The sequence below is a fragment of the Macaca thibetana genome, chromosome 9, assembly GCF_024542745.1.
Source record: "Macaca thibetana thibetana isolate TM-01 chromosome 9, ASM2454274v1, whole genome shotgun sequence".
In the NCBI taxonomy this organism is placed as follows: Eukaryota; Metazoa; Chordata; class Mammalia; order Primates; family Cercopithecidae; genus Macaca; species Macaca thibetana.
Genome location: NC_065586.1, coordinates 101259688 through 101286042, shown reverse-complemented (window position 1 = coordinate 101286042; position 26355 = coordinate 101259688). Strand labels below are relative to the sequence as shown.

The 26355-nt window shown below is 41.4% G+C and overlaps 1 protein-coding gene across 1 annotated transcript in view; it reads right to left on the bottom strand.

The window, feature by feature from the left end:
• Positions 1 to 26355, bottom strand: part of SORCS3 (sortilin related VPS10 domain containing receptor 3) — a 612976-nt gene that overhangs the window by 124246 nt on the left and 462375 nt on the right. The window contains exon 8 of the mRNA XM_050804899.1: positions 4308 to 4397. Within this exon, the coding sequence (XP_050660856.1) occupies positions 4308 to 4397 (90 nt within the window). The remainder of the gene's footprint in view (positions 1 to 4307; positions 4398 to 26355) is intronic.

Here is a 26355-nt window from a genome sequence, read left to right as displayed (position 1 = left end):
TCCTTTATAGAATTCACTACAATTATAATTAGTCTCTTATGTAATTATTTGTTTGATGTCTGTCTCTTTCATTAGATTATAAGATCCCAAAGAGCATAAACTAGTGTTCTCTGATGTATCACTTTATCTCTAATACTCACCAGAGTATCTGGCACATGGTAGACATACAACAAAAGATTATTGAAAAATAAATGGAGTATATAAGTAAACATAGGAGAAAAATGGGATATAAGGACTATAAAGTGCAGACTAGAAGCTTAGTTTCAGACCTTGGTTAAATGGGATATCTTTAAGAGGATCTACATCAAATAGGCAGTTGGTTATGCGGTCTAGAGCTCAATGGAGAGATATGGGCTGGGGTTGTAGATACAGGAGTCACCAATATTGAAAAAGAGTGAGGGATGAAGTCACCCAGGAACCATGCAGAATACAAGAACTTAGGAACACCAACATTTAGAGAGTGGTAAGAAGGGGATCTACCAAAAAAAAAAAAAAAAAAAAAAAAAAAAAAAGCTCATTAAAAAAAAAACTATGAAAGAGAAGAGTATCAAGTATGGATTATTTTCATCAGTGTTAAATGTTCCAGAATGGTGAAAATCAATAAAGACGTAGAGGCATCTATTTGATTTGGCATGCAGGTGGCCACTGTAGCAATGGCTAGGGATTTTTAGTGAAATAGTGGATAGACGGATGTAAAGGCAGAGAATATACAGCAGTAGGTTGAAGAGCAAATAGGAAATGAGAAAAGAGATTAGAATTACAGATAACTCTTTAAGAAGTGTGGCCATGACACAGCAGTGAAGGATAAATCAGTATTTGGGGAAATGTAAAAACTGAGGAAACAAAAGGTTAATATCATTGTCATTATCATTATAATGAATTTTCTAAGACATATTTCCCTTTCCTCTCTTTTATTATTCAAAACGGAATTAACCATATTCTACTGTCAAATAAAAAATGGACCCAGACTTAGGTAAGAAGAGATTTTATTTGAAAAGACTTGCAATACCTGTAAGCATCTTGAAGTAAAGACAGAAAAGAATTACTTTTATGGGGGAAAGTAAAAGAAGACTAGAAATAATTGGGCTTGAAAAGTAGGGTGTGCAGGTGGCATGATTGAGCAATTGAACAGGAAATTTTCTTCGGGGTCGGCTGATTCTCAGAAGGGCTGCGAAGGGGGGCTGTTCCTCATTGCCATGTTTGCTTCAGCTACCACTGCTTACACAAGCTCAAGAGTGGGTCAAAGTTCAGGGGCTTGAGGAAGGGGAAAAGTTAGTTTTAAGTTTGAGTAAGTCAAATTAGCAGGCATTTTGTCCAGATTGGCCAGAAGGACAACATTTTAGCAAATCATTTATGAGAAAAAGAAAGGGAATCTGGTCCTATTATAGGTAAACAAGGCAGACATCTGAGTCTTATCAAGTCTCATGCAGAGAGGGGGTCTGCAATAAGCCATTTCCCAAACACAAAAGGGTGCAGTTTCTTAACCTTGGCTGTTTTCCAGGAGCACAGGGCTCAGGCAAAGATCAACATTTTTACTTCCAACCTGAATCCTATACGGAAAGAAACAAAAATCTTTTCTCTTGAAGAAACAATTTATTAGAGTAGTAAGTTAAGAATAAGTCTAGAATCTAAGAGACAAAAGAGGGTATATCAGGCTCAGAGTGGTAAAGTGAGGGTTTAAGGCAATATTGATTCCAAGGTCAGTCTGGGATGCGATCCCATTATGAACACTGATCTCCATGTAGGACAGGTTAAGAGCCTTAGTATTAATTGCCCCCAAATCAAAACTGTTCCTTAGATTTGTTGAGCGCTTTACATTTGACTAACAATGAGCCATTCATTAAATCCTCACAACTTTGTCAAACAATAGTATCCCCATTTCACAGATGTGAAGACCCGGGCTCATGGATAAGTAAGCGGTAGAGCTGGAATGAAAGCTCAGGGTTTCTGCTCATAAGCTCACCTGTCTTTTCCTAGGTTACCTGCTCCCTATCACCTGCCCCATGCCCTCTGCTGCTGTCTGCTTTTCATGCCTATTGGACTGACAGCACCAACCTGATGCCCAGGGACTGAGTTATGGAGGGCTCAGCACAAGGCTGCGGCTCCTAATAACCCTGTTTATTGTTAATGGCGCTCATTTCATTCTCTGCCAAACACTCCAGAGCTATGGAGTACCCCAGGAGAGCACATTCTGAACATGTAAGCTGGGAGCAGAGCTGCGAGGGCAATGACGACAGGGAGCTCTTCATGCCTTTGTTTCTAAGCAAACCACCTAAAAGCATCCACGGCACTGCATGGAACAGCAACGACTTGCTTAAAAGCCATTTCCATTCTTAAACAATGGAAAGAACCAATCTCCCTCCACCCTCTCTGTCCCCACCTCTTCAGTTTTGACTATGAAAACCTGGGCCAGCACTGGCTAATAAAGGGGATCGATAACCATCCAGCTATTTTCACAGCAGCCCTCATATTAATGAGAAGCTGCTCTGGATGAGGTTCTATAAAAGGGACTGAGCGGATGGCATTCCACCACAATAAATTGCCTCGGGGTTGCTAATCATTAACGGAGTGTTCTAGGGTTGTGATCAATTCAGGGCCTCATTTGTCCCCACCTGCAGCCACACTGTCCAGGGGAGTGAATGGTTTGTTTTCCTGAGAAGGTTAAAAATACATAAAATTGCACACATACAGAGATAAAATAATCCCTACTTCAGGGAGATGGCTTGGAAAGTTCTCTAAACTCATTTCCTAGGCTTAGAAACATGGGAGACTGTCAGGTTAGTGTAATAGGCATTCTCCTTTAGAAAGAGCATAACTGTGAATTTCCCCTTTCTAACCTTATCCAAGCTGGAATACCTCTTTCCTGTTTGGGTTTAGAACATCTGATGGGTACATCCTGCAAACACAATACTACACAATGGTCCCATAAAGCTAATCAGAAAGAGGGTAGAGAAAATAAGAAATTGGTTCCCATGGCCCTTGAAGCTACTTAAAGTGATCTCTACTGACCTTACCAGCCTCTCTACAACCCAGTCTCTCAAGATGGCTTTTTAGTTTGTTGAATGAAGTGTGCTGTCTCTTAAAATCGGGCCTATGCATGTATCTTCTATCAGCTTCTCCCCATCTTTGTTTGCAGAATTGACTCCTTTATTTTTCTTGTATCAACTTAAACACCACTTTTTCTAGGAAACTGCCCTCCCTTCCCATAGTTAACTAAAACCACCTTGTATGCCAAGATGGCCCTTGAATGTGTATAACACTCTCATACCTATCATTGCTTATTCAGTGTCTTTTTTTTCCAGAACATAATATCCATGAAGGCAGGGACTATTTGTATCTTATTCACTACTCTATTCATAGAGTTTAGTTCACAGAGTAAAAGTTAAATGGAGAAAGAATAGTTGAACGGATGCATAATAGAATGAATGAATACATGCATGCATAAATTAATGAATGAATAATAGCAACTGGGGGTAGGAAATTATCCACTTTCTCAGGCCATAATTCCTCCACCTCTGTCCTCATTTAACTTTTCATAATACGTTCCTTAGCACCAGCTTAGAGACCCAAGTCTTTGCAACATTGCACTTGATACGCGTGCTGCCTGAGATTTTTCTGCTTTGCAGCTTCATTCAGTGATGCAATTATAACCTGTCCATTTTCACAATGAGGTTCTAAGGTCCATCTCCCTCCAGAAGCCAATGTTCACAAGGAATGGGGTCCCCAAAGTAAGCTTTATGATTTTTCAATAGAAGAGTTAAATCAAACATTAAAATGCCAACATTTGATATTAACATTCTATTAGTTTACCCCGTTTTAATTACTCATGGTGGTGGGGGGAGTAGAAACATAGGCAATACATTTCTGTTTAGCCTTAAAATGTAGAAAGAAGCAAGAAAACCACCAGACTTATCTGTGCACTTTTATGCACACTCATATAGCATCTGTCCTCCTGCCTGAGTTTGGCCTTCTATTTGGTGATAAAGCCCTTTGCAAAAGGGAGAGCCCCTCCGAGGAGATTCCAAAGCTAGTGTTCCTTTCATTACTGCCCCTGGGAAATGACCCAAGGTTATACCAGACCTTTGAGTTACAGGAAATCAAAGCTCTTGGCTGGTACCCAGCTGAGACAGGAATACAGAATCCAGGTTGTGCACCATTAAGGGAGGCTAAACGACTTGGCGGTGAGTGAGTCTAAATGCCAACAGTCCTTCCAAACAGATCAAACCTCCCAGTTGCCCAACAAGGCAGCCTCTCCAACCCTCCCTTTGCCTGGAGGGACCCAGGACTGCTGGTGGTGCATGCAGTACCTTTGGCAACGAGTACTTAGGCAGCTTTATCTGAGCAAAGGCCTCTCTTCGATAAGACACGTAGTAGCTGGCTCTTCCACCAGTTGTTACCTAGATTGTGGGGGAAACACAAAGAGATCAGATGAGGCCACAGATCATGCACAAGTTGGAAAGTATTAGCTCTCCTATTGACAACCACAATGGGTTTGTAATTACCTTTTAGAGAATATTCCTTGCTGGCTTTGGGTCTCTAATCCCATGGCACTCTGAGCTGCTCTCATTGCATGGTACTTAGATCACAGGTGGGCAATTACAACAATCTTTCCCACTGAGAGATTCTCCCTCAGAACAGGGACTGACTCCATTTGGTCACTGTGCTCTGCACACGGTACATACCTAGTAAGTATTTTCAACTAAAAGCAGAGGAGCTATCAATGTGGGCTACACCCATGATCTATTTATTCTTTTTGAATTGTTTATTAATTCATTCCAACCATAACACAATTGTCAAATGTATTTTTTCGTGGATCTGAATAATGACTACTGTTCAAAGCTCTCATTATTTTGAAATGTAATCTCACTTCTGAACTAAGCACAGATTTCTTTCCCTCATATTTATAATCCATGTATTGAGCAGATATTTATTGACTCTTTCCATGTACAAGATACTTAAAAACATCAAAAGGTAGAGGAAGAACTCCAAATGTGAAATTCAGAAATCCTGGATTTGAGTCCCAACTGTGTTATCTCTGGCTAGAAGGCTCAGGGACAAGCCCTGTAACCTCACTTGCGAAAGGATAGATTCTTAATGGGAGGAAAGTGGAAACCACTCCAAGAAATGGTCCTCTGGCCAGGGCCTGCTGAAAAGCCCTGCCAACATGGCAGAGCTCTGCAGATGGCTGCTCTCGGCCCAATTATCCTAACTCAGGGGAAATTAATATTCACAGGAGAAGATAACATGGCTTGTTCAGAGAAAATAGCAGGACAACAATAGCAACCAGGCTGCTGCGCTGAGGAGGCAATTACTCGAGGCACATGCTTCATTCTCACTAAGGTCCAAGCACAGGCTGGAGACAGGCCAGTCCTCCCAGTCTGATCCAAACCTGGCAGCCATCCACAGGCCCTGCTGGGAGCAGAAGAGCTGTAACATCTCTACTGAAGCCACCCATCTCTCCTCACTCGGGGAGGGAGATGACATCTCCCACGGCTACCCCTTGCTCTGCACAGATTGGAAGCCCCCAAAGCAGGCACCACACGCTGCCAGGTAGAGCAGATGTCAGAGTCAGCACGAAGGCAGAGACTTGGAAAACACTTGGTGCAAAGGCTTATGCTGTGAACCAAGAAGAGAGACTGGTTTTCACCCTGATGTTCAGGGAGCAACATCCATATCTAATTACCATCATTCTTGCCTTGTATTTCAGAACTTTAAAACTTTTTTATTTTGATGCAACATCTGTTCTGAATCTATATTGTTCTGTGTTGGCTTAGAGGTGGGTGTTGCTATATTAACATCGATAGGTTGCTAGGAAGTCTTTTTCCTTTTCCAAGTAAGTCTCAAGTGCATAAAATGTTATCCTTAGATCTGAAAACACAGTCACCGTTAGTTCTCACATGATTGTATGTATTTGTTTAATTTGGTTTTACATTTAATTAGAAAACCAACACATATAAACATACCTGCTAACCTAGAAACTAGATCAAAAGTTTTTAAACTTCAGCATGCATCAGAATCACCTGGAAAGCTTATTAAAACTCAAGACTCCTGGGGCCCATCTGCAGAGTCTCTGATTCAATAGATCTGGGTGGGGGATCAAGAATTTTCTAATAGGTGGGGCGCAGTGGCACACGCCTATTATCCCAACACTTTGGGAGGCCGAGGTGGGTGGATCACGAGGTCAGGAGATGGAGACCATCCTGGCCAACACGGTGAAACCCCATCTCTACTACAAATACAAAAATTAGCTGGGTGTGGTGGTGGGCGCCTGTAGTCCCAGCTACTCGGGAGGCTGAGGCAGGAGAATGGTGTGAAACCGGGAGGCGGAGCTTGCAGTGAGCCGAGATCACGCCACTGCACTCCAGCCTAGGCAACAGAGCGAGACTCTGTCTCAAAAAAAAAAAAAAAAAAAAAAAAAAATTCCAATAAATTTCCAGGTGATGCCGATGCTGCTGATCTGGGAACCATACTTTGAACACCTCAGAACTAGACTTTTAACAATAATTTGCATAGATCTCTGTGCTCCTTATCTGCCCTGACCCCCTGCCTCTCTCTCAGATGTAGATATGTTCCTGAATTCTGTATTTACAACGATGAGAAAGGTGTTTCATTTTTTTTTAATTTGAGGTGAAATTCACATAGTCTAATAATTTTAAAGTGTACAATTTGGTGTAAATTTAGTACATTCACAGTGTGTGATCCAGCCAAAACTTCTATTTAGTTCTAAAACATTTTCATCACCCCCAAAGGAGTCCTTATACCTGATGACAAAGTTTTTACACCCCCAAAATATATCTCCTGGTCACCTATCATGCTTAATAACCATTTCTCTACAGGTCACCCTGAACCTCACTAAACACGTTCTTGGGAAAGCAGACCAGCATCTGAGAAGCAAGTCCCATCCCTGAATGCTAGCCAGAGATAATCAATTAAAAGGAGCTTCTCCTTGGAAGATCCAGCCACCTCAACAGGGAACAAAATGATAGCACCACTCCGCCTCTTATCAGAAGTCCAGGGCAAGGCTGGGCGCATTGGGGTTTCCAAGTCACCAATTGCCAAAAGAGAACAAAGTGGTCCCATTGATAGCGTGATCAGTCCCACAGCCTTGAGAACTCATCCTCCCATGTCTATTACAGCCCTGCACAAGCAAAGACTCTCTTACAAGCTCACACACAACCCAGGAAAATTTGTGCTTCAGTAAATAATGAAGATAGAAATTATACTTTAAATGCATTGTCGAATGGTCCAAAACATAAAGGGGCTACATGAAGGCCACAGAGCCCTGGGGTCTCCAAGTACCTCTGATACTGTAGTATCTCCCAGAGATACCACGCTTCATCCTGCCAATCTTCCTTTGTCCTGACTGTGTCCTTCTCTGTACTTGCCAAAATCCAACTGATGCATTAAACCTCAGTGTAAACCCTATGAGTTCATGGAAGGGTTTTTGAATGCTACCAATTCATTCTAATTTCTCCTATCAATTACTGAACTTTGTTCTTTTCATTTCTATAGCACTTTCAACATTCACTCTCATGGCACACACATTCCTATAATTATTCTTCTATAGCTTATTACAAGGTTGTGACCTACTTCATTCCTAGACAATGCTGGTTCTATGGTTTGAATGTTTGTGTCCCTTCCAAAATGAATGTTGAAAATTATTCCTCAGTGCAACAGTATTAAGAGGTGGGGCTTTGAGGACATGACTGGGACATGAGGGCTATGCCATCATGAAGGGATTAGTGCTCTATAAAAGGGCTAGAGAAAACTAACTAACCTTCTTTTTTCCCTTTCATCACTTCTGCCATGTGAGGACACAGTGTTCAAGGCACCATCTTGGAAACAAAGACCAAGCCCTCATCAGACATCAAACCTGCAGGTGTCTTTGTCATAGACTTCCCAGCCTCTACAGATGTGAGAAATAAACTATGTAGTCTAAATAATTTTGTTATAGTAGCAGAAATGATCTGAGACAGAAATTGGTACTGAATTGGTATTGGTATTGCTACAACAAATACCTAAAAATATGAAAGTGGTTTTGGAATCAGGTAATGAATAGATGTAGAAACAGTTTTGAAGTGAATACTAGAAAGAAAAAAAAAACCCTATATTGCATTAAACAGAGCATTAAGGGCAATTCTGGTGAGGGCCTTTCTTCAGAAGAAGCGGGGAGCTGTAGAAAGAATTTAAGTTTCCTTAGAAATTACTTACCTGGTCATGAACAGAATACTTGTAGAAATACAGACGGTAAAGGCAATGCTGTTGAGGTCTTAGATGGAAATGAGGAGTAAGATATTGGAAATTAGAGGAAAGGTCATCCTTGATATAAAGTGACAAAAAACTTGGCTTAATTGTGCCTGTGTCTAAAGATTTGTAGAAAGCAGAAATTGTAAGCAATGTACAAGGATATCTGGAAGAACTATCAAAGCAAATGTGGAGAGTGCTGCATGGCTTTTTTTGACCATTTACAGTAAAAAGCAAGAAGAGAGACATGAATTAAAGACAGAGCTTACAATTGAAAGGGAAACAGAACTTAAAGATTTGGAAAATTCTCAGCCTGGCCACGTAAAGTTTAAAAAGGCAAGTTTGAGAGACAACACCAAGGGTGTGGCCAAGGGACTATTTGATAAGATTAGTACAGATAGAAGGTAGCCAGATGTTATTCATCAGAGCAATGAAAGAATGGCCCAGAAGGCATACCAGAGATCTTCGAGGCTGCCATGCCCATCACAGGCCCAGAGTGCCAGGGCCTTGAGGGGAAAACAATTTGAAGGGAGGAGCCAGGCTCCCACGGGATGTTGCGGCTCTCTGTCCAGTACCATCTCAAGTCTCTGATCGCCACATTCTGGTGTCGCTCTCCTTGAGCAGCTGCGGCTCAAGCAAACCCAAGTTTGGCTCAAGTTGCTGCTCCAGAAGACACAAGCAATAAACTTTGGCAGCATCCACATAGTGGTAACTTTGCAGGCACACAGAGTACAACAGCCATGGAAGCAGGGCTACCTCCACTTACATTTCAAAGGATGTCCAAGAGAGCCTTGGAGCCCAGGCAAAGGACCAACATAAGGCTAGGGTCATAGCAGAGTCTTCACTAGAGGGATGCCCAGTGGAGCCATCAGGGCAGGGCCACTGCAAAGAGTCCTCACTAGGGCAATGCTTAATGGAGCCACTGTGGAGGGGAAGCCCTCGCCAGACCCCAGACCTGTAGGTGCAACACCAGACTAGGAGAGCTGCAGGCATGGACTCTAATCTATCACAGCTACTACATGTGCTACACCTACCCAAAAACATGGGTGCAGGGTCCCCTAGAGCCTTGGAGACCTAATCCTCACCCCACAGTCTGGAAGGTGGGACATGGAGTGAAAGAAAATTATTCTTAAGCCTCAAGATTTAAGGTTGTTTACCCTGTTGGGTTTTGGACTTCCCTGAGACTTGTTACGTGTTCCTTCCTTCCTTCCTTTTGCTCACTTTTGAAATTGGAATGATTGTCCCATACATTGTATTTCAGAGGCACATAACTTGTTTGATTTCACAGGCTCGCAGCTGGAGTGGAATCTGCCTCAGGATGAATCACCTTGAGTCTCACCCACATCTTATTAAGACGATATGTAGATGAGACTTTGGACCTAAATTTTAAAGTTGATGCTGGAACAACTTAAGACATTTGAAGCTATTGGGATGAAATGAATGTATTTTATATGTGAGAAGGACATAAATTTGTGAGGCCATGGGTGGAACGCTATGGTCTGATTGTTTCTGTCCTCTCCTAAATTCTTGTTGTAACTTAATCCCTACTGCAACGGTATTAAGAGTTGGGGTCATTCAAGAGGTGATTAGGCCATGAGGGCTTATTCCTCAGGAAAGGAAAAATGCCTTATAAAAGGGCTGGAGAAAACTAGATAGGCTTCTTTTTTCTTTTCTTTTCTTTTTTTCTTTTTTTTTTTTCCTTTTTGTCCCTTCTGCCCTTCTGTCATGTAAGGACTCGGTATTCAAGGCATTATCGTGGAAGCAGACACCAGGCCTTCAATAGATACCTAACCTGCTGGTGCCTTAATCTGGGGCTTCCCAGCCTTTAGAACTGTGAAAAATCAATTTCCATCGTGTATAAGCAGAAAGAGACTGAGAGAACTGGTCTTCTGGCAGATGACCAGTGGATACATAATAATAAAAATAATGAGACAGTCATTAATTGAGCACATCTACCACACTTCAGAACTGCACATACCCTTTATGAAAATTACCTAATTTAATCCTCATAACAACCCTACAGAGATTTTGAGTGACTTGTCCAAGGTAAGACAGATTTAAACCTCAGAAAGTTTGGCTCTAAGGCTGTGCTCCTCCTTCTGTGACTAAGAAGAATCCTCTGTCCATCTTTCTTATTTCACCACAATAACACAATAGATTCTCTTGATTCCAACATCTTTTGTGAAAAACTTTTTAAAAATCACATGTGTATATGGTTTTGCTTCCCTGCATTCCCAGAAAATCTGTTTTGACACTGGTGCTGTAGTTTTAAATTTTATTTTGTGAGACAGGGTCTCATTCTGTCACCCAGGCTAGAATGCAGTGGTACAATCATGGTTCCCCGAAGCCTTGACCTCCCCAGCTCAAGCAATCCTCCCACCTCAGCCTCCCAAGTAGCTGGGACTACAGGTACAAACCACCATACCTGACTAATTTTATTTTTTTATGTTTTTTAGAGACTGGGTCTCCCTCTATTGCCCAGGCTGGTCTCAAAGTGATCAAAGCCACTCCTGGGCTTAAGCAGTCCTCCTGCCTCAGCCTCTCAAAGTGCTGGAATTACAAATGTGAGCCACTGCATCTAGTCCAGTGCTATATTTTTAAAATAATATCTTCTTAGGAGAGCAGAAGTGAGGTAATAAAACCAAGAATAATAATAATATCATGCAATAATATTTCATACAGGTCAGAAAACTGAAGCTGAGAGAGAGCCACTAATTTGCCCAGCGTCATATAGACTTTCATTGTTACAGCCAGAATATAAACCTGGGCTTTCTAACTCCCACCTACACCTGAACCCTTATAAACCTGGGTTTTCCAACTCTAGTCTGCACCTGAACCCTTAACCAGGAGTGAGCACACGTCATAGGGGCAGATACACAGCAGGGGCCCAATATTTATTGACTTACTATATAACAGATTGTTGGGATTAATCTGCTTAAGCAGAAAGACTTTGAGTTTGGTTTCCTCCATTGGATATTGACTAAAACATAGATGTAGTGAAGAACTCTCAAGCCCTGCCTGGTTCCTGGTTGGTCAAAGGAGTTTATTTTCAAATAGATTGCACACCCCTTCAGGGGCAGAGTCCTCACAAAAGCAGGAGTTTATTTTCAAATAGATTGCACACCCCTTCAGGGGCAGAGTCCTCACAAAAGCAGGAATTTATTTTCAAATAGATCGCACACCCCTTCAGGGGCAGAGTCCTCACAAAAGCAGGCTGATGCATTTGCTGCTTCACTATGTTAGGGTAAAAGCAGGCTGATGCATGCATTTGCTGCTTCTCTGCGATCATGTGGCTCTCTGGCACACAAGAAAGAAATAAAGTTTAGTGACTATTAATCTGTTTTGATGAACTTTTCTCTTCCTTACAAGCAAATTTTCTGGCACTGTAAATCCCAAAGATTATTACCACTTTTCCTTTCGGTGACACCTTTTATTTTATATTTGATGAATGTCATCCAATTATTTGCTCTGGGCCCATCCGTCACGCTAAACACAGAATTAGCTGGGTCTTTTCCTTACTAATGACTGGCTCGTTAATCTGATTTTCTGGATTTCCATTTTACAGGTTTAATTGGGCTCCTGGCCAGTGAAAATGATTCCTTTGGACAAATGCATTGGCCATTAAACACATCTGTCTCTTCTGACTTGTTCCCACTCTTGCTGTGACCAAGCCTCATCTGACAGATCCTTTATTTTTTCATTTAGCCTTGTTTCTGGATGATGGCTTGCCCTGGAGGAAAGACAGAAACATGCCCCGGAAAATTAGAACCAAAGGGCCTTGAGTCATTTCCTAGCTCCCTTTGGGGATTTAGAAGTTGAACCTATTTCTACCACAGGAGAAAACTTAAACTGTTTCTAGAATTTATAAGTAGACATAGGTAATCTTAGAAGAGGGTCAGAAGCAAATATTTTTGAATATCTATTCTATATTGGCTACTTTACTTTCATGATATTATGTAATATCCAAAAGAATAATTATTATTACTATCATTATTGTTAATAGCACTGCCAGTACCATACATGTTAAAGATATTAATAATATTTTTGAGCATTTATTATATGCCAACCATTTCTCTGTACATACTAGCATTCTATTTTATGTTCAGGTAGGGAAACCGGTGTAGGAAAATTATATAACATACTCAAAGACACACAACAAATAAATGGCAGAGCTGGAATTTGAACCCAAGTTTATCTGACTTTTAAAGGTTATGCTGGTCCCTCAGGCTATGTGAAATTTGCAAACCTCTACGTGGAGGGGAATGGGTCCCATGTCACTTAATTTTCAATTCCCAGAAAATACGTTCACTGATATAGTTTGGATGTGTGTCCACACCCAAATACCAGATTGAAGTATAATCCCCAATGCTGGAGGTGGGGCCTGGTGGGAGGTGATTGGATCATGGGGGTAGATTTCTCATGAATGGTTTAGCACCATTTCCCTTGGTGCTGCCTGTGTGATAGTGAGTTCTCATGATATCTGGTTGTTTAAAAGTGTGTACCACCTCCTCTCTCTTCTCTTGCTTCTCCTCTGGCCATATTATGTGTCTGCTCCCCTTTTACCTTCCACCATAATTGTAAGTTTCCCGAGGTCTCCCTAGAAGCTAAGCAGATGACAGCATCATGCTTCCCGTAGAGACTGTAAAACCATGAACTAATTAAACCTCTTTTCTTTATAAATTCCCCAGTCTCAGGTATTTATAACAATGCAAGAATAGACTAATGTGCCCACGGCCAAGGCAGATCTTTCTATGTGAGGGTTCCTATCAATTTCCAAGTTCTGAAAAATCAATGCTACATTGTTGCACAGAAGTACTTGGTGTTGCTACGGGAATTTGTGAACAGGAACCATAATTGGGCTTACAGGAGAGCTGTTGTATTAATAAGAAATGACATGTGGAAGCTTTTCCAGTTAGAGGATTGTGCTGCATCGAATATTATGTGAATAATCTGTCTAAGCCAAGAGAAATGACTACCTCTAAGGGTACACCTTAGTTACTTCTCACACTGCCTCTGCAGTGTTTCCTCCTCTTTAAAGAAACAAAAGGAACAGTCAAGATGTTATGATGCACAATTGACTTTTCTAACTCCTTTGCTCATTATTTCAGTTCGTATTACTTAAAATAAATCTTGATGTTTTGGGGCTTTACTCTCTCCACTTACATAATTCCTTCAAATATCATATTTATCCTAAGAGCAACATAAAACAAAACAGGCTTCCAAATATTGGACCACAGGAGTCTATAAACAGCCACAAGTTTCATCAGGAAGTTGCTGTACATGTCAGTCTGGCCCTGGAGTCTTATGCATGGATGAATCAGTTGCTTCTGCCATCTTGAGCTGATTTTCCAACACTGCTTTCCTAGGGACCACACTATGAGTCAGAATCAAAGTGTGGTACAGCATTTGGAACAACATGGCATCCTATCAGCATGTCATCTCCTCTGTTAGACTGTTTGACTTTGAATTTAGTGTTTGTCTAACTGATGTTTGCTCATTTTATGTCCTTGAGGCTCTGCAATATTGATGCAGTTTTATCTGTCTAGAAAGAGTGGGTCTATTACCCAACGTGTGCATCACACTATGGCTGGGCCTCCTCTGAAACAGATTTGCACATAAAATCTTTTATTGGTGCCCTAACATAATAGCCGCCAAATAGTTTCAGCAAGAATAGACATGAGATAATAAGATAGTTGACATTGAAGCCAATATTGCTCTGTGTGTGTGTGTGTGTGTGTGTGTAGGGGAGGTACTGAAAGGAAGATGCATGCTGACGTTTTCAGCACCCTCACTGGTCAATAAATACTGATGGCACAACTGCCACCTTCAGCAGCCCTGCCGAGCAATTCTTGGACCATTCACCGCCTATTGTTAATGCTAGTAAGGCAGAGAAAGGGTGGTGGGTTAGGAAAGCATGGGACAAAGAGTTTGGATCTAGACCACACACAAAACTAGCAGAAGAATTAGCATGCCTGACCCTCTGACACTATTCCTTCAAGTACAATAAAGGGTCTGGACTCAATCAGTTTCCAATTGCACAGTAAGCAACAGAGCACATTAGTTGGGATCCCAGACCTGGGTTTAAATCCCGCTCATACCACTTTCTGGTTTGGTGACCTTGTACAAGTAATTTAACCTTCCTAATTTTCTCTTGTGGAAAACGCAGATATTAGTACTATCAACTGACAAGTTATCATGAGGATCAAATATAATTCAATATAGAAAGAGCTTTAGCCTTGCAGCTGGCACATAGCAAGTACTCAATGCATATTATCTGAGCCAGCAGAACTGGAGGCAAAAAATGCCTATACCAGTCTAACATCTTAGAGGCCTTCTGGAGACTGACTATGGTGGCAGTTTATGTATGCAACCTGGAGGCTTCAAGTGGTGCTGGGGTAGCCATGTGTGCCGCCTGACAGTTGATCAGGGATAAAAGATGGAAATTCTCCTTGCCCTCAGCCAAGATGAATTTCTAGAGGAAACCACAGATGGAGATCTCCAAGAGATCTGACCATTAATGGCTTCAAGACTTATCTTTGTGTTCTGGTTTTCATGATTTAGACGGAGGGGAAGAAGTTCTTGGGATGCTCACCTGAGCCTTCAAAATGGAAGTTCTTTGCACTTTCTCTTTCCTAATTTTGTGTGTGTGTGTGTGTGTGTGTGTATTTGAGAGGGTAAAAGAGCAAAAATAAGGGCAGAAATACAAAATGACAGATATGAACTTGAGTTATCATTATCATCCTAGTGTCCAAAATTCAGGAGCATTTGAAGACTCCCAAATAATGTAACAAGAGCGAGTCCTTTCAGTGTTACAGACAAGAACACCAGAGCTTCAGGGGAAAGGAAAGGAAAGGAAAGCACTGCCCAAGAAACCTCTAAAGAGAAATCTTCAAACTTGCTATCAAAACATTGCCCCCTGTCTGTGCTCAAAAACAGTTCTGTTCCTTGTGGACTGTGGATTGATAGAGTTTTGTTTAAAAACAAAAAAAAAGAAGAGGAGAAAAAGAAAAGAAAATGGAACTGAGAGGAGGTTAAAGAAGATATTGCATGAGGTCTAGCTTATATGGTTGTCCAATACTTGTATAAGTTTTTCATTCAACTTGATACATCAAATAGCCTAATTCCTTTTTATGAGTGGACACTATGAGGTCAATTATTTAACTGAAATATTCTCAAACTACATACTAGCCTCTGTCTTTTCTATAGTATCCCAGTACTTCAGAAAATAAAATCAAAATGGTGAGAGAGGAGAAGGGAAAAGGTGGAAGGTCCTGTTCCTTCATAGTGTAACATCTGTGATTTTATTTTCAGCTCCACCATTTATTAGAGATGCAATTTTAGACAATGTAACCCATATCTTAGAGTTTGGGGGTTATTTTCATATTAAAAAAAACTAATTATAGTTATCTTTCTCTCACAAGATTCTTGTGAGTAAATTAGATAATAAAATGCTTTCATGTAACCAGAAAATGCTCTACAAATACAATGATTAGATTGTTATAATAGACCTATGGTATGTTCCCAGGAACCCAAGCTTTTAGAAGTGTATTCACTGACAAATTATGCTGTTGATCCATAAATTCCCATCCTAATGATTGTGTGGGGCACTGAAATTTGCTCATGTAGCTTCACCTATGCACAAAAGGAAAGGCTAGAGGCAATACATAATATGAGAAGGAGAAGCAGAAAATGATGGGCATAGCTATAGAACAGAAACATCTTCAGCCACATGGCATGAATGGCAGGTACATATAGCTGCTTAGAGAATAACTTTATTGATATGTTCAAAATACTTTAAATATCCTGAAAGAGCAACGCAGACAAAATCACTCATTATCTAGAGAATTAGGGATGCTTCTTTGGGGCATGGGATTTCTGGAGATACACGTGGGCTGCTATATATGACAGCAAAGTTTCACCAACATGGGATTTGCATGTCTCATGAGTGAATTTCGGGACAGCAGTAGACGGATTTAAGCCATCTGTCAAGCTGTTTCTCAGAAAACACTGCTGCCTCCCCAAGAGAGCCATGAATATTTGTGAAATGCCAACTGCTACTTCTTGAAGCTTCCCCATCATGCTCTCTGTGTCATGCCTCTCGTGTCCTCTGCCAGCACAAGCAACATTGTTGGAGGGCCAGGCTCTATGCTTACCATGGAATATGCACCGTCTGCTCTTGCACACGATGACCCCATGAAGGAAATACCACGAAGCCTGCTTTACTGCTAATTTAACTGACATGCATCGGGTATTCAGCTCCAAGGTGGCAGAGCCTGGATTTGAACTTGTGTCTCTAAACCATGACAATGACCACTACACGGTGCAGCCCTGAATGAGCCTAAAGTGTCTACGCCAGAGACTTTGCAAAGAATGGCTAGTATAGGACAAGTTATTTGAGGGACTCAGCCTGACCCAGATCACTTCAGCATCAATGAATTTTGCAGTGGTTTATGTCAAAAGCTTTCTCCTTAATTAAGCTCCCCCGACCCCAATTTCCCAGCTGGAGTTCACCTTTTCTTCCTCTGATTCCCAGGGCTCTTTGTGGCTTTCTTGTTGCACTTACCAGCTGTTGTCCCAAATTAGACGGAAGCTGGTCCTTTTGTGGTCTCTTGCTGTATTATAATATTTTTGAGGTTAGATAATGTTCTTATTCATCTATAATAGTCTCTTAGTACCTAGCACTCACGTCATAACAACTAATATTTGTTGAGTACTCTGTGTTATTAGTTCTCATTATTGTACTGAATCTCATGTGATCCGAGCACAACCCTGCAAGCGAGGCCTAATTATACCTTCATTTTAAAATTAAGGCCTAGGCAGGGTGCTTTAGGTCATCTTGGTACTAAAAGGTAAGACTTAAAGCCAAGCTCAAAGCTTCTAACTTGTTACCCCAGGCTCTTTTCACTTTGCTAGGCTTCTAAAATCTGTGTTTCCAGAGTCAGAATAAGCAAAATACAAAGAGAAGACAATTGCATGAATTTTTACAAATGGGTAGTGAATTTTACATCAAATACTCCTTTGCGTGGGTGACAACACCATGTCTTGGAAAATCAGGGGCTATAAAAGAGCTTGCTTTCCTGCGGGAAACAGGGAAGCAGAGTACAAGATGTTCTTCCCCACCCACTGCTGAATCCACGTAATAATTAAGGGTCTGGCCAAATTTAGATCATTTCTTGAATGTTAATCATATTTAAACATCTCATTATGGATACTGGCCACCATTCCACTATGTCTTACATTTGTCAATCAGCAAGTACTTGTACAGCACTTTTGTGACCAGACTGTATTAAGTACCATTGGTCGTGGAGCTGTCACCTCACGGAGTTCACCATCTGTCTGGGAAAGCAAACTTAACATACAAGATGTACAAATGACAATATAAGGCCAGTAATAATGCCATGGTACTCAGCAGAGTGAAGATCAGATGCTATAAAATCCTTTCCTCAGAACCACAACAATTTACCCAATGTGTTCTCGTGCTCCTTCTACAATTACAATAAAAGCCACCTGCATCCTATCTCCATTTTGTAGATGGACAGCTAAGACACAAGACAGCAAAGTCACACAGCTAGCAGAGGGCTGAACCGAAATTTAAACTCATGTCTGACAGATTCCAGATACTGTAGGCATAAGGATTCTCTTAGATCACCCTCCACAGTGTGACATTCATACACACAGGCACACATGTGGTGCATGCACCCACAGTGTTATATGTAATCTATAAATAAGTGTGACTTATACTCCCACTGCCTTAAGAGTAGAGTAGGTTCTCAACACTGAAGGACATTTTATTTGCTGGATGTGATGATGGATTTGAGTTTGGAAGATTCGAGAAACCAGGACCTGGCTGAATTTTTCTACATACCAAATGGAGAGACAGAGAGAAAAGGTACGGAGGGAACTTGAAGGAAGAAAAGATCACCAGTCAAGCTGGAGAGGTTGCAGGGCAGAAGTGCCAAGGTGAGTTGTTGGTACCAGGAGAGATAGTTTTGGGGGAATGGAAAGAAATGGTGAGTGTGTGTAGACTTTTGTTTGTGTGCTGTGTGTTACATGACATAAATACTCTGCTTCATTTCTATTTGACATCTTTAACAAAAAAGTCTATATGGCACTGCTCAATACTCTCATTATTATAATCTTATTTATTGGTTTATCTTTGCAGAGGCAGTTCATAGCAAGAATAAAGTTTTGGTTGAAAAAAATGCCCAAGAGTTATAGCTGAGTTACCAGAAATTTTATCTTTGTATATATTTTATTTGTTTTGTCCTTCATTGTGAAAACTAACAAGGAACCCAGCAAGCAAGCCTAGACTTGGATTCCAACCCCCACCCTCACCTATTGGTTATGATGTGTCTTTGGGAAGATCATTTAAGTGCTTCTGGACCTTGAAACAGACAGCCACACTCACGATGTGAGGTCCAACGTGTGCTGACACAAAGTAGGGACTCAGAAACGTCACATTGCTTGAGGTCCACAATCACTCATTCCTTGGTCCTGGTTTCCTAAGCCGAAGGTCTTCTTCAACTGCAATATCTTGATTCTAAGCTGCCAGTTTTGTGTGTGGGTGGATATTCAATGATGCAACATGCATGTTTTAAGCAGCTACTTTGTGTTAAAGCTCTATGTACTTACTCACTGTCTTATACACAGTTCCTGACCCAACTTGCCTCCAGCCAATAAGAAAGTGTAGGTTGTTCTGAATCTTTCTTGTTTAAGGAGGAGAATCATGCAGTGGTACAGAAAGAAGGCTCTGGTGCCAAAATGATTGCATCCAAATCTCCATTCCATTGCTTACTGGCTGTGTGGTCTTGGGAAAATGGCTTAAGCTTTCAGTGCCTCTTCTGTGAAACAGAAGAGTTGTACTTACCACATAAGCTGTCATAAAAGTTAAATTCACTCATTCACAAGCCTGGCTCACGCTGACGACTCAATTGGTGTTAGTTGTTACTACTAATATAATTGAATTTCTAAGAATTACAGGTTATTCAATAATAAAGAAAATTAGCCAGGAGGTAAAAACCAGGGAAGAAGGTTTATGACAAATCTTTAAAAATAACTATAGTGAGAATGAGAGTGTTTCTTATATAGGATAGTCCCATTAAATCAACTTCCAAGTACTTGTGGCAGATATCTCAGAGGAGGTAAGGAAGTCATCTCTTCCACCCCTTCCTGACCCCCTTATACAAAGAACACCTAAGAAAAAACTGTGTAGCACAATGAAATAATAAATATAATCATATTAAGAGCACTTTGATCATTTCTCCACGCTGCAATCTGGAAACAGTTGCTACCTGGTCAGGCAGTAAAACTAAAAGCGTTTATTCCAGAGAATCAGACAGAAGGCCTTGGGTACAGCCGACTTTCGTTCTAATTGCATTCTGTGGAATTACCCCTGCACATTATTATAAGGTGTGCGTCTCTTCCAAGAACATTTTTCTCAGAAGAAAGAGGAAGCAATCTTGCCTGGCCTCGAGAGGTTATAAGCAAGGCTAGAGGGAGAGGTGGGAAGTGGCTAATTTCATGTTCCTATCAAACACAAGCTGGATTATAAGAAAACAAGGGAAGAGAAGGAGGAAAGAATGGAGATTAAAGAATCAGACAATTTTAAAGCCCAAGAAATGCAGACAGGGAAACGCTAATCTTTTTAATGTATTTTTTTTTTGTAACAGATGTTTGCTTGCAGTTCCAAATCTAATAGCAGTTGGTATAGTAAAGATGAAATAGTAGAAGAAAAAGAAAAGCTAAAAAGAGAGAAAGGGAGTCAGGCTGGCAAACAAGAAGCTAATTCCAATGCCCCTCCTTCTTCTCTGCTTCACCAGGCTCTGTCCATTGGGTGCAGGCCGGCCGTATGCCCTGCCATGTTGCCTTCCTGACAGCTCTGGGTTCTTGCTCACTGCATCCCCCTGTCTGTAAGCATTCCTCCCCAGGAAAGTAGGGGTAATCAGGCCCATCCTTTAAACATCTTCATCGTATCACTTTCATAATCAGCTTATAATGTTCTGTTCAATAGACATGGAGCCGACCAGACCAAGTGCTTGAACAGCAGCTTGGGCCGTGGAGCTATTCTCTGTGCCATTGATCACAAAGACAAAAATCAATCCTGGCTAAGGAGAAAGAAGTTAAAAATAAATTGCAGGGATTGATTTCTCTTCAGACCCTCTGACTCCCAGTTTAGAAAGGGGGAAGGAAGAGTATGCATGGATCCGCCAGTCATGAAATCGCTTAATAGGACCCAGTCGCAAAAGCAAAATCTGGGGATATTTTATACACTCACACACATAATTGTCTTTTATGTTTTTACATTATTTTATTTTTGTTTCCTAATAACTATAAGAGATGAGAATCCATCTAAATTGCAAGCTCCTAGGAGAAACACACTACTGTTTGCCTTGATCTCCAAAATCTCCAAAATGAGGCCCCATGCTTTGTGGAGAGCATTAACTCCAGACATATTTGTTGGGAGACTGACAGAACACGTGAATAAATGAAGTGCCCTCCCTCCTATTATTGTCTCTCACAATTATGTTTATTTCTTCATAGACTTATCATAGTAGGCAGTTACCATTCTGATTTATTGGTTTGCTTATGTAGTATCTCTCCCTCTCTCGACTATAAACCCTGTTATGGCAGGAACTGTGGTTTTCTTATTTACATATTTATTTCTTATATATAGCATAATCTCCAGGGATCATAACTGTCTTATTTACTTTTTGGATTTTTATTTCTTTTTTACTGCATTATCTCCATATTATACCCCAAGTAGATGTAAATGGAATGAAGAAAGGAAGGAAAGATTCAGCAACTTGCTTGAGGAATTAACTACATCCCAAATCTCTTTTTTTGTTTGATACCGACATTGGAAAAATGAATTGAGGCAATACCTCTGAACAGCAATCCCTTTCATATGTCTGAATAAATGGAGTGACCTGTAGGGCAAGACAACCTGTGGAGTTTTAGGGTCAGAAGAGAACTTCGGGCGTCATACAGTTCACTGCTTTCAAAACTTTCTATGCTGTTCTAAGTTCTGCAAAGATGCCTTGTGGTGTCCCCAAAGGGATGAAGAGTCTGGGTGGGTGGTGAAGCTCATACAGCCCCTCACCCTCTTTAATGTATATCTCTTCTAACTGTATCTGTTTTATATATTGGAATGCCTTCAACAATTTTGCCTGGAAGGCAGTTCTCCAAGAACAACAACAGAAGATTTGAAAGCCTTTCTTTAATGTAATCTTTTCATTTTGCCACAAGGAAACTGAGCTTCAGGGAGGAAAGGTGATGGCCCAAGATCACCCAGTGAGTTAATGACAAGGCCAGACTTAAACCCAGGAACGCCAACTCCCTTTACCTGCGCATTCATCCAACCGCGCAGTCTCCTTCCAAGGGTCGCTTCCCCTTGGGGCACTGACTGATCCTCAAGTTGAGCCCCTCAAGTAAATTACCTGCTATGAGAACTACCATGATCCTTGCCTCCTCCAGGACATCTTCTTTAATTGTAGATCTCCCTCACCCTGGCAAGCACTGTCCTGGAGAGTCTAGCAATTTCTTAAATGCTTTTGAGCATTGTTTAGGAACACTGTCTGGTCAAGCAGCTCTATCTCCTCACCAAGACAATGCAAAATGAGGACCAACACTTTCTCAATCTCGTGACCATCACATTCCCTTCATTTAGAACAGTATCAGGAACACATTAAGTGCTCAATATGAGATTATTAAATGAATGGATGAATGAATGAATGAATCAGTCAATCAATCAATACCTGTATCACAGAGAGAACCAGTCACAGTACTGGGTACATAGTAGATCCTCAATCACATCAAGCCGATTGGTTAACATCTGACTCTGCTGCTCTGAAACTCCAAGAAGTCCTTATTCTGGCTGACCATCAGGTTTCAGAATTCTTAAAGGATTCTAATTCAGATTCTTAAAGGCTGCTTGCAGAAATTCAAAATGATTATTTACTCCATTAGCTGGTCATACAGTTATAGGCAGAGTGATTAAAATTTTTTAAAGCTGAAACTCTGAAATTCATATATACTCTAGTTAGAATGGTAATGGGAAGAGAACTGGTCTAAACAGTCTACTTTTCAGTCAACAGCCCAACTGCCTTAATTATCAGCACTGCTGTTTTTACAGCAGTGTAATTATCTTTGATAGGAGAAAGACCCAGAAAAGGAATTCTCCGGGGAGGTGGGCTTAGCAGTCAGGGTGTGGAAGACTTGCTGGCACATGGAAGGGAAGGACAATGGGGAGACTCAGTGAGGTCATGACTCAACAGCTCCTCTGAGTCCTGGAATGGAACCCAAAGGCAGCCCCTCCTCCCACTCTGAATGCATAATGCATGGCAAGAGGTACACAGGGCGGAGGAAAGGGCTGGAGAAGAGCAGAGCTGTGGATGTCATGATGATTCTCCACACTGCGATCGATCCAGTCTCCACGGGGAGTCCCAGGGATGGGTGTTTGAGTAAATCCTCTAAGTATATCTGAGGGACAGCTCTCAGAGGCTCAGCCATGATTACATTGTACTGAATCCCGTTAAGCCTTTCTTTGGTTAATGATGCAGAAAGTTTCTGATATGAAACAAAATTGAAACAGATCCTGAGAAAGAGTCCACTAAATAGGGAATGGAGCAAGGCTTTACAGTCATTAACATCTACCAAGATGGGAGCCTATTTCACTTTTACAGTCATCTAGAAAAGTATCTGGGAATACCAATTATTAGGTGCTAACATAGAGAAAAATGAAATGAGGGATCAATCATTGTCCTCCTGTGTCATCCTTTATAAATCCAGACAGCCCTGAGGTCATATCCTTGACCTTGCCATTTCCTGAGCTATACAACCATGGGTGATTACCTAAATTTCACTGAAACTCGGTTTCCTCCATAGAAAAGTAAAGACAGTATCTGTCATATTGAGATCCCGTGAAGATTAAAGTTTTATTAAATAAAATGCACACATCTTGACATAAATTTGATGCGAAATAATTGCAAGGTCTGTTTTCCACTATAACAACAATTCTTTCTCTTTGTTGATCGGTGAGTAAAATTGGTGGTGAAGCTAGGTGGAAATAACACTCTAAACCACCATTGCTTTGGAGGTAGGAAACTGATTTCCAAATAGTGAAAGAGATTGAGAGTGTATAGCTGATCTCACTTCTTTGAGCTGATGGTTGAAACTCTTGTAGTCTCCTGGATAACACATCTGCCTTCCTGACCAGAACTCACAGACTGTCTCCCACCATATAAGCATCCTGAATAATTAAACACCATGAGTGCCACCATCCTTGCAAAATGCACTACACAGCACACTTACCACCACCCTGACTTCTCATGCCCATGGAGACACTAATAGCAAAAGAAGCTTTTCTACCAAAGCACAATAACACAGCCTTCTATGGAGCTACTACCAATAACTCAGGGGTGATACACAAAATGAAAACAATTTAATTGTGCTAGACATGGCCCATTCATATTTTATTAGAAAGGCAAATCGTTACTTTATAATACTTAGCAAATTACAGAATCATTCTCTGAGATTAAAGGACAACATTCTTTGCTATATTGACCTAGCAAGCAACAGGTATTGTAACTTCCATGGAGCCTCATTAGATATCCTGGGAAGAAACAAGTCTTAGTAATTTATAAGAGGCATGCACAGTAGAGTTCTGAATGGAGCAAGGAGATTGCCATGCCTAAGGGATTGATGGGCATCCTGTAAAGAAAGACCCCTTGCTAGAGCCTCCCGGTCTCTGCATTATGCTGAGAGGAGCAGGGGACACTGGGGTCACTGGCATTTAGATAGTAACTGACACTGTAAAAGTGAATGGGATGGACTTACTCAAAGGAAAGTGTGTTAGTCTGTTCTCATGCTGCTATGAGGAAATACCCAAGACTGGGTAATTAAACCTCTTAAGAGAGGAGAAAAGGGGTTTAATTGACTCACAGTTCTACATGGTTGGAAAGGCCTCAGGAAACTTATAATCACAGCAGAAGGTGAAAGGGAGAAACAGCACCTTCTTCACAGGGTGGTTACCTAAATTTCACTGAAACTTGGTTTCCTCCATAGAAAAGTAAAGACAATATCTGTCATATTGAGATCCTGTGAAGATTAAAGTTTTATTAAACTTTAAAGGAGTTTAATAAAAGAAGAAGTGCTGAGCAAAGGAGGAAAAGCCCCTTAATAAAACCATGAGAGCTTGTGAGAACTCACTCTCACAAGAACAGTATGAGGGCAACCTCCCACATGATTCAATTACCTCCCACCAGGTCCCCTCCATAACACATGGGGATTGTGGAAGCTATACTTCAAGACGAGATTTGGATGAAAACACATCATTCTGCCCCTGGCCCCTCCCAAATCTCATGTCCTCACATTTCAAAACACAATGATGCCTTTCCAAAAGTTCTCCAAGGTCTTAGCTCATTCCAGAATTAACCCAGAAGTCCAAGTCCAAAGTCTCATCTGAGACAAGGCAAGTCCCTTCTGCCTATGAGCCTGTAAAATCAAAAACAAGTTAGTTACTTCCTAAATACAATCAGGGTACAGGCATTGGGTAAATACACCCATTCCAAATGGGAGAAATTGGCCAAAACAAAGGCACCACAGGGCCCATGCAAGTCTGAAATCCAATAGGGCAGCCATTAAACCTTAAAGTTCCAAAATGACCTCCTTTGACTCCAGGTCGCACATGCAGATCATGTTGATGCAAGAGGTGGGCTCCCATGGCCTTGGGTAGCTCTGCCCCTGTGGCTTTGCAGGGTATGGCCCCCTTCCAACTGCTTCCACAGGCAGGCATTGAGTGTCTGTGGCTTTTCCAGGCACACAGTGCAAGTTGTTGGCAGATCTATCATTCTGAGGTCTACAGGATGCTGACCCTCTTCTCAGTGCTCCACTAGGCAGTGCCCCGGTAGGGACTCTATGAGGAGGCTCGCATCGCACATTTCCCTTCCTCATTGCCCTAGCAGAGGTTCTCTATGAGGGCTTCACCCCTGCAGCACATCTCTGCCTGGATATCCAGGCATTTCCATATAACCTCTGAAATTTAAGTGAAGATTCCCAAGCCTCAGTTCTTGACTTCTGTGCACCTGCAGAGCCAACATCTCATGTAAGCTGCCAAGGCTTGAGACTTGCACCCTCTGAAGCAACAGCCTGAGCTGTACGTTGATCCCTTTTAGCTATGGCTGCAGAGGCTGGGATGCAGGGTACCAAGTTTCCAGGCTGCACACAGCAGGGGGGCCTTGAGCCCAGCCCACGAAAACAATTTTTCCTCCTAGGCCTCAGCACTGTGATGAGAGGGGCTCCTGTGATGACCTCTGATGTGCCCTGGAGACATTTTCCCCATTGTCTTGATGATTAACATTTGGCTCATTATCTATGCAAATTTATGCAGCTGGCTTGAATTTCTCCCCAGAAAATGAGTTTTTCTTTTCTCTCACATCATCAGGCTGCATATTTTCCAAACTTTTATGCTCTGCTTTCTCTTTAACGTTTTGCCTCTTAGAAGTTCCTTCCACCAGATAGCCTAAATCATCTCTCTCAAATTCAAAGTTCCACAGATCTCCAGGGCAAGGGCAAAAAGCCACAAATTTCTTTGCTAAAGCATAACAAGAGTGACCTTTACTCCGTTCCCAAGATGCTTCTCATCTCCATCTGACACCATCTCAGCCTGGACTTCATTGTCCATATCACTATCAGCAATTGGTCAAAGCCATTCAACAAGTCTCTAGGAAACTCAAAACTTTTCCACATTTTCCTGTCTTCTTCTCCGCCAAACTGTTTCAGCCTCTGCCTGTTACCCAGTTCCGAAGTAGCTTCCACATTTTGGGGTGTCTTTATAGCAGCACCCCACTCTCTGCAGTACCAATTTACTGTATTAGTCTGTTCTCACACTGCTATAAAGAACTGCCCACAACTGGATAATTTATAAAGAAAAGAGGTTTAATTGACTCACAATTCTACTTTGGAAGGGCTGGGAAGGCCTCAGGAAACCTACAATCATGACAGAAGGAGAAGGGTAAGAAAGGCACCTTCTTCGCAGCGGGGGCAGGAAGGAGAAGTGCTGAGCAAAGGGGAAAAAAGCCCCTTATACAACCATCAGATCTCGTAAGAACTCAC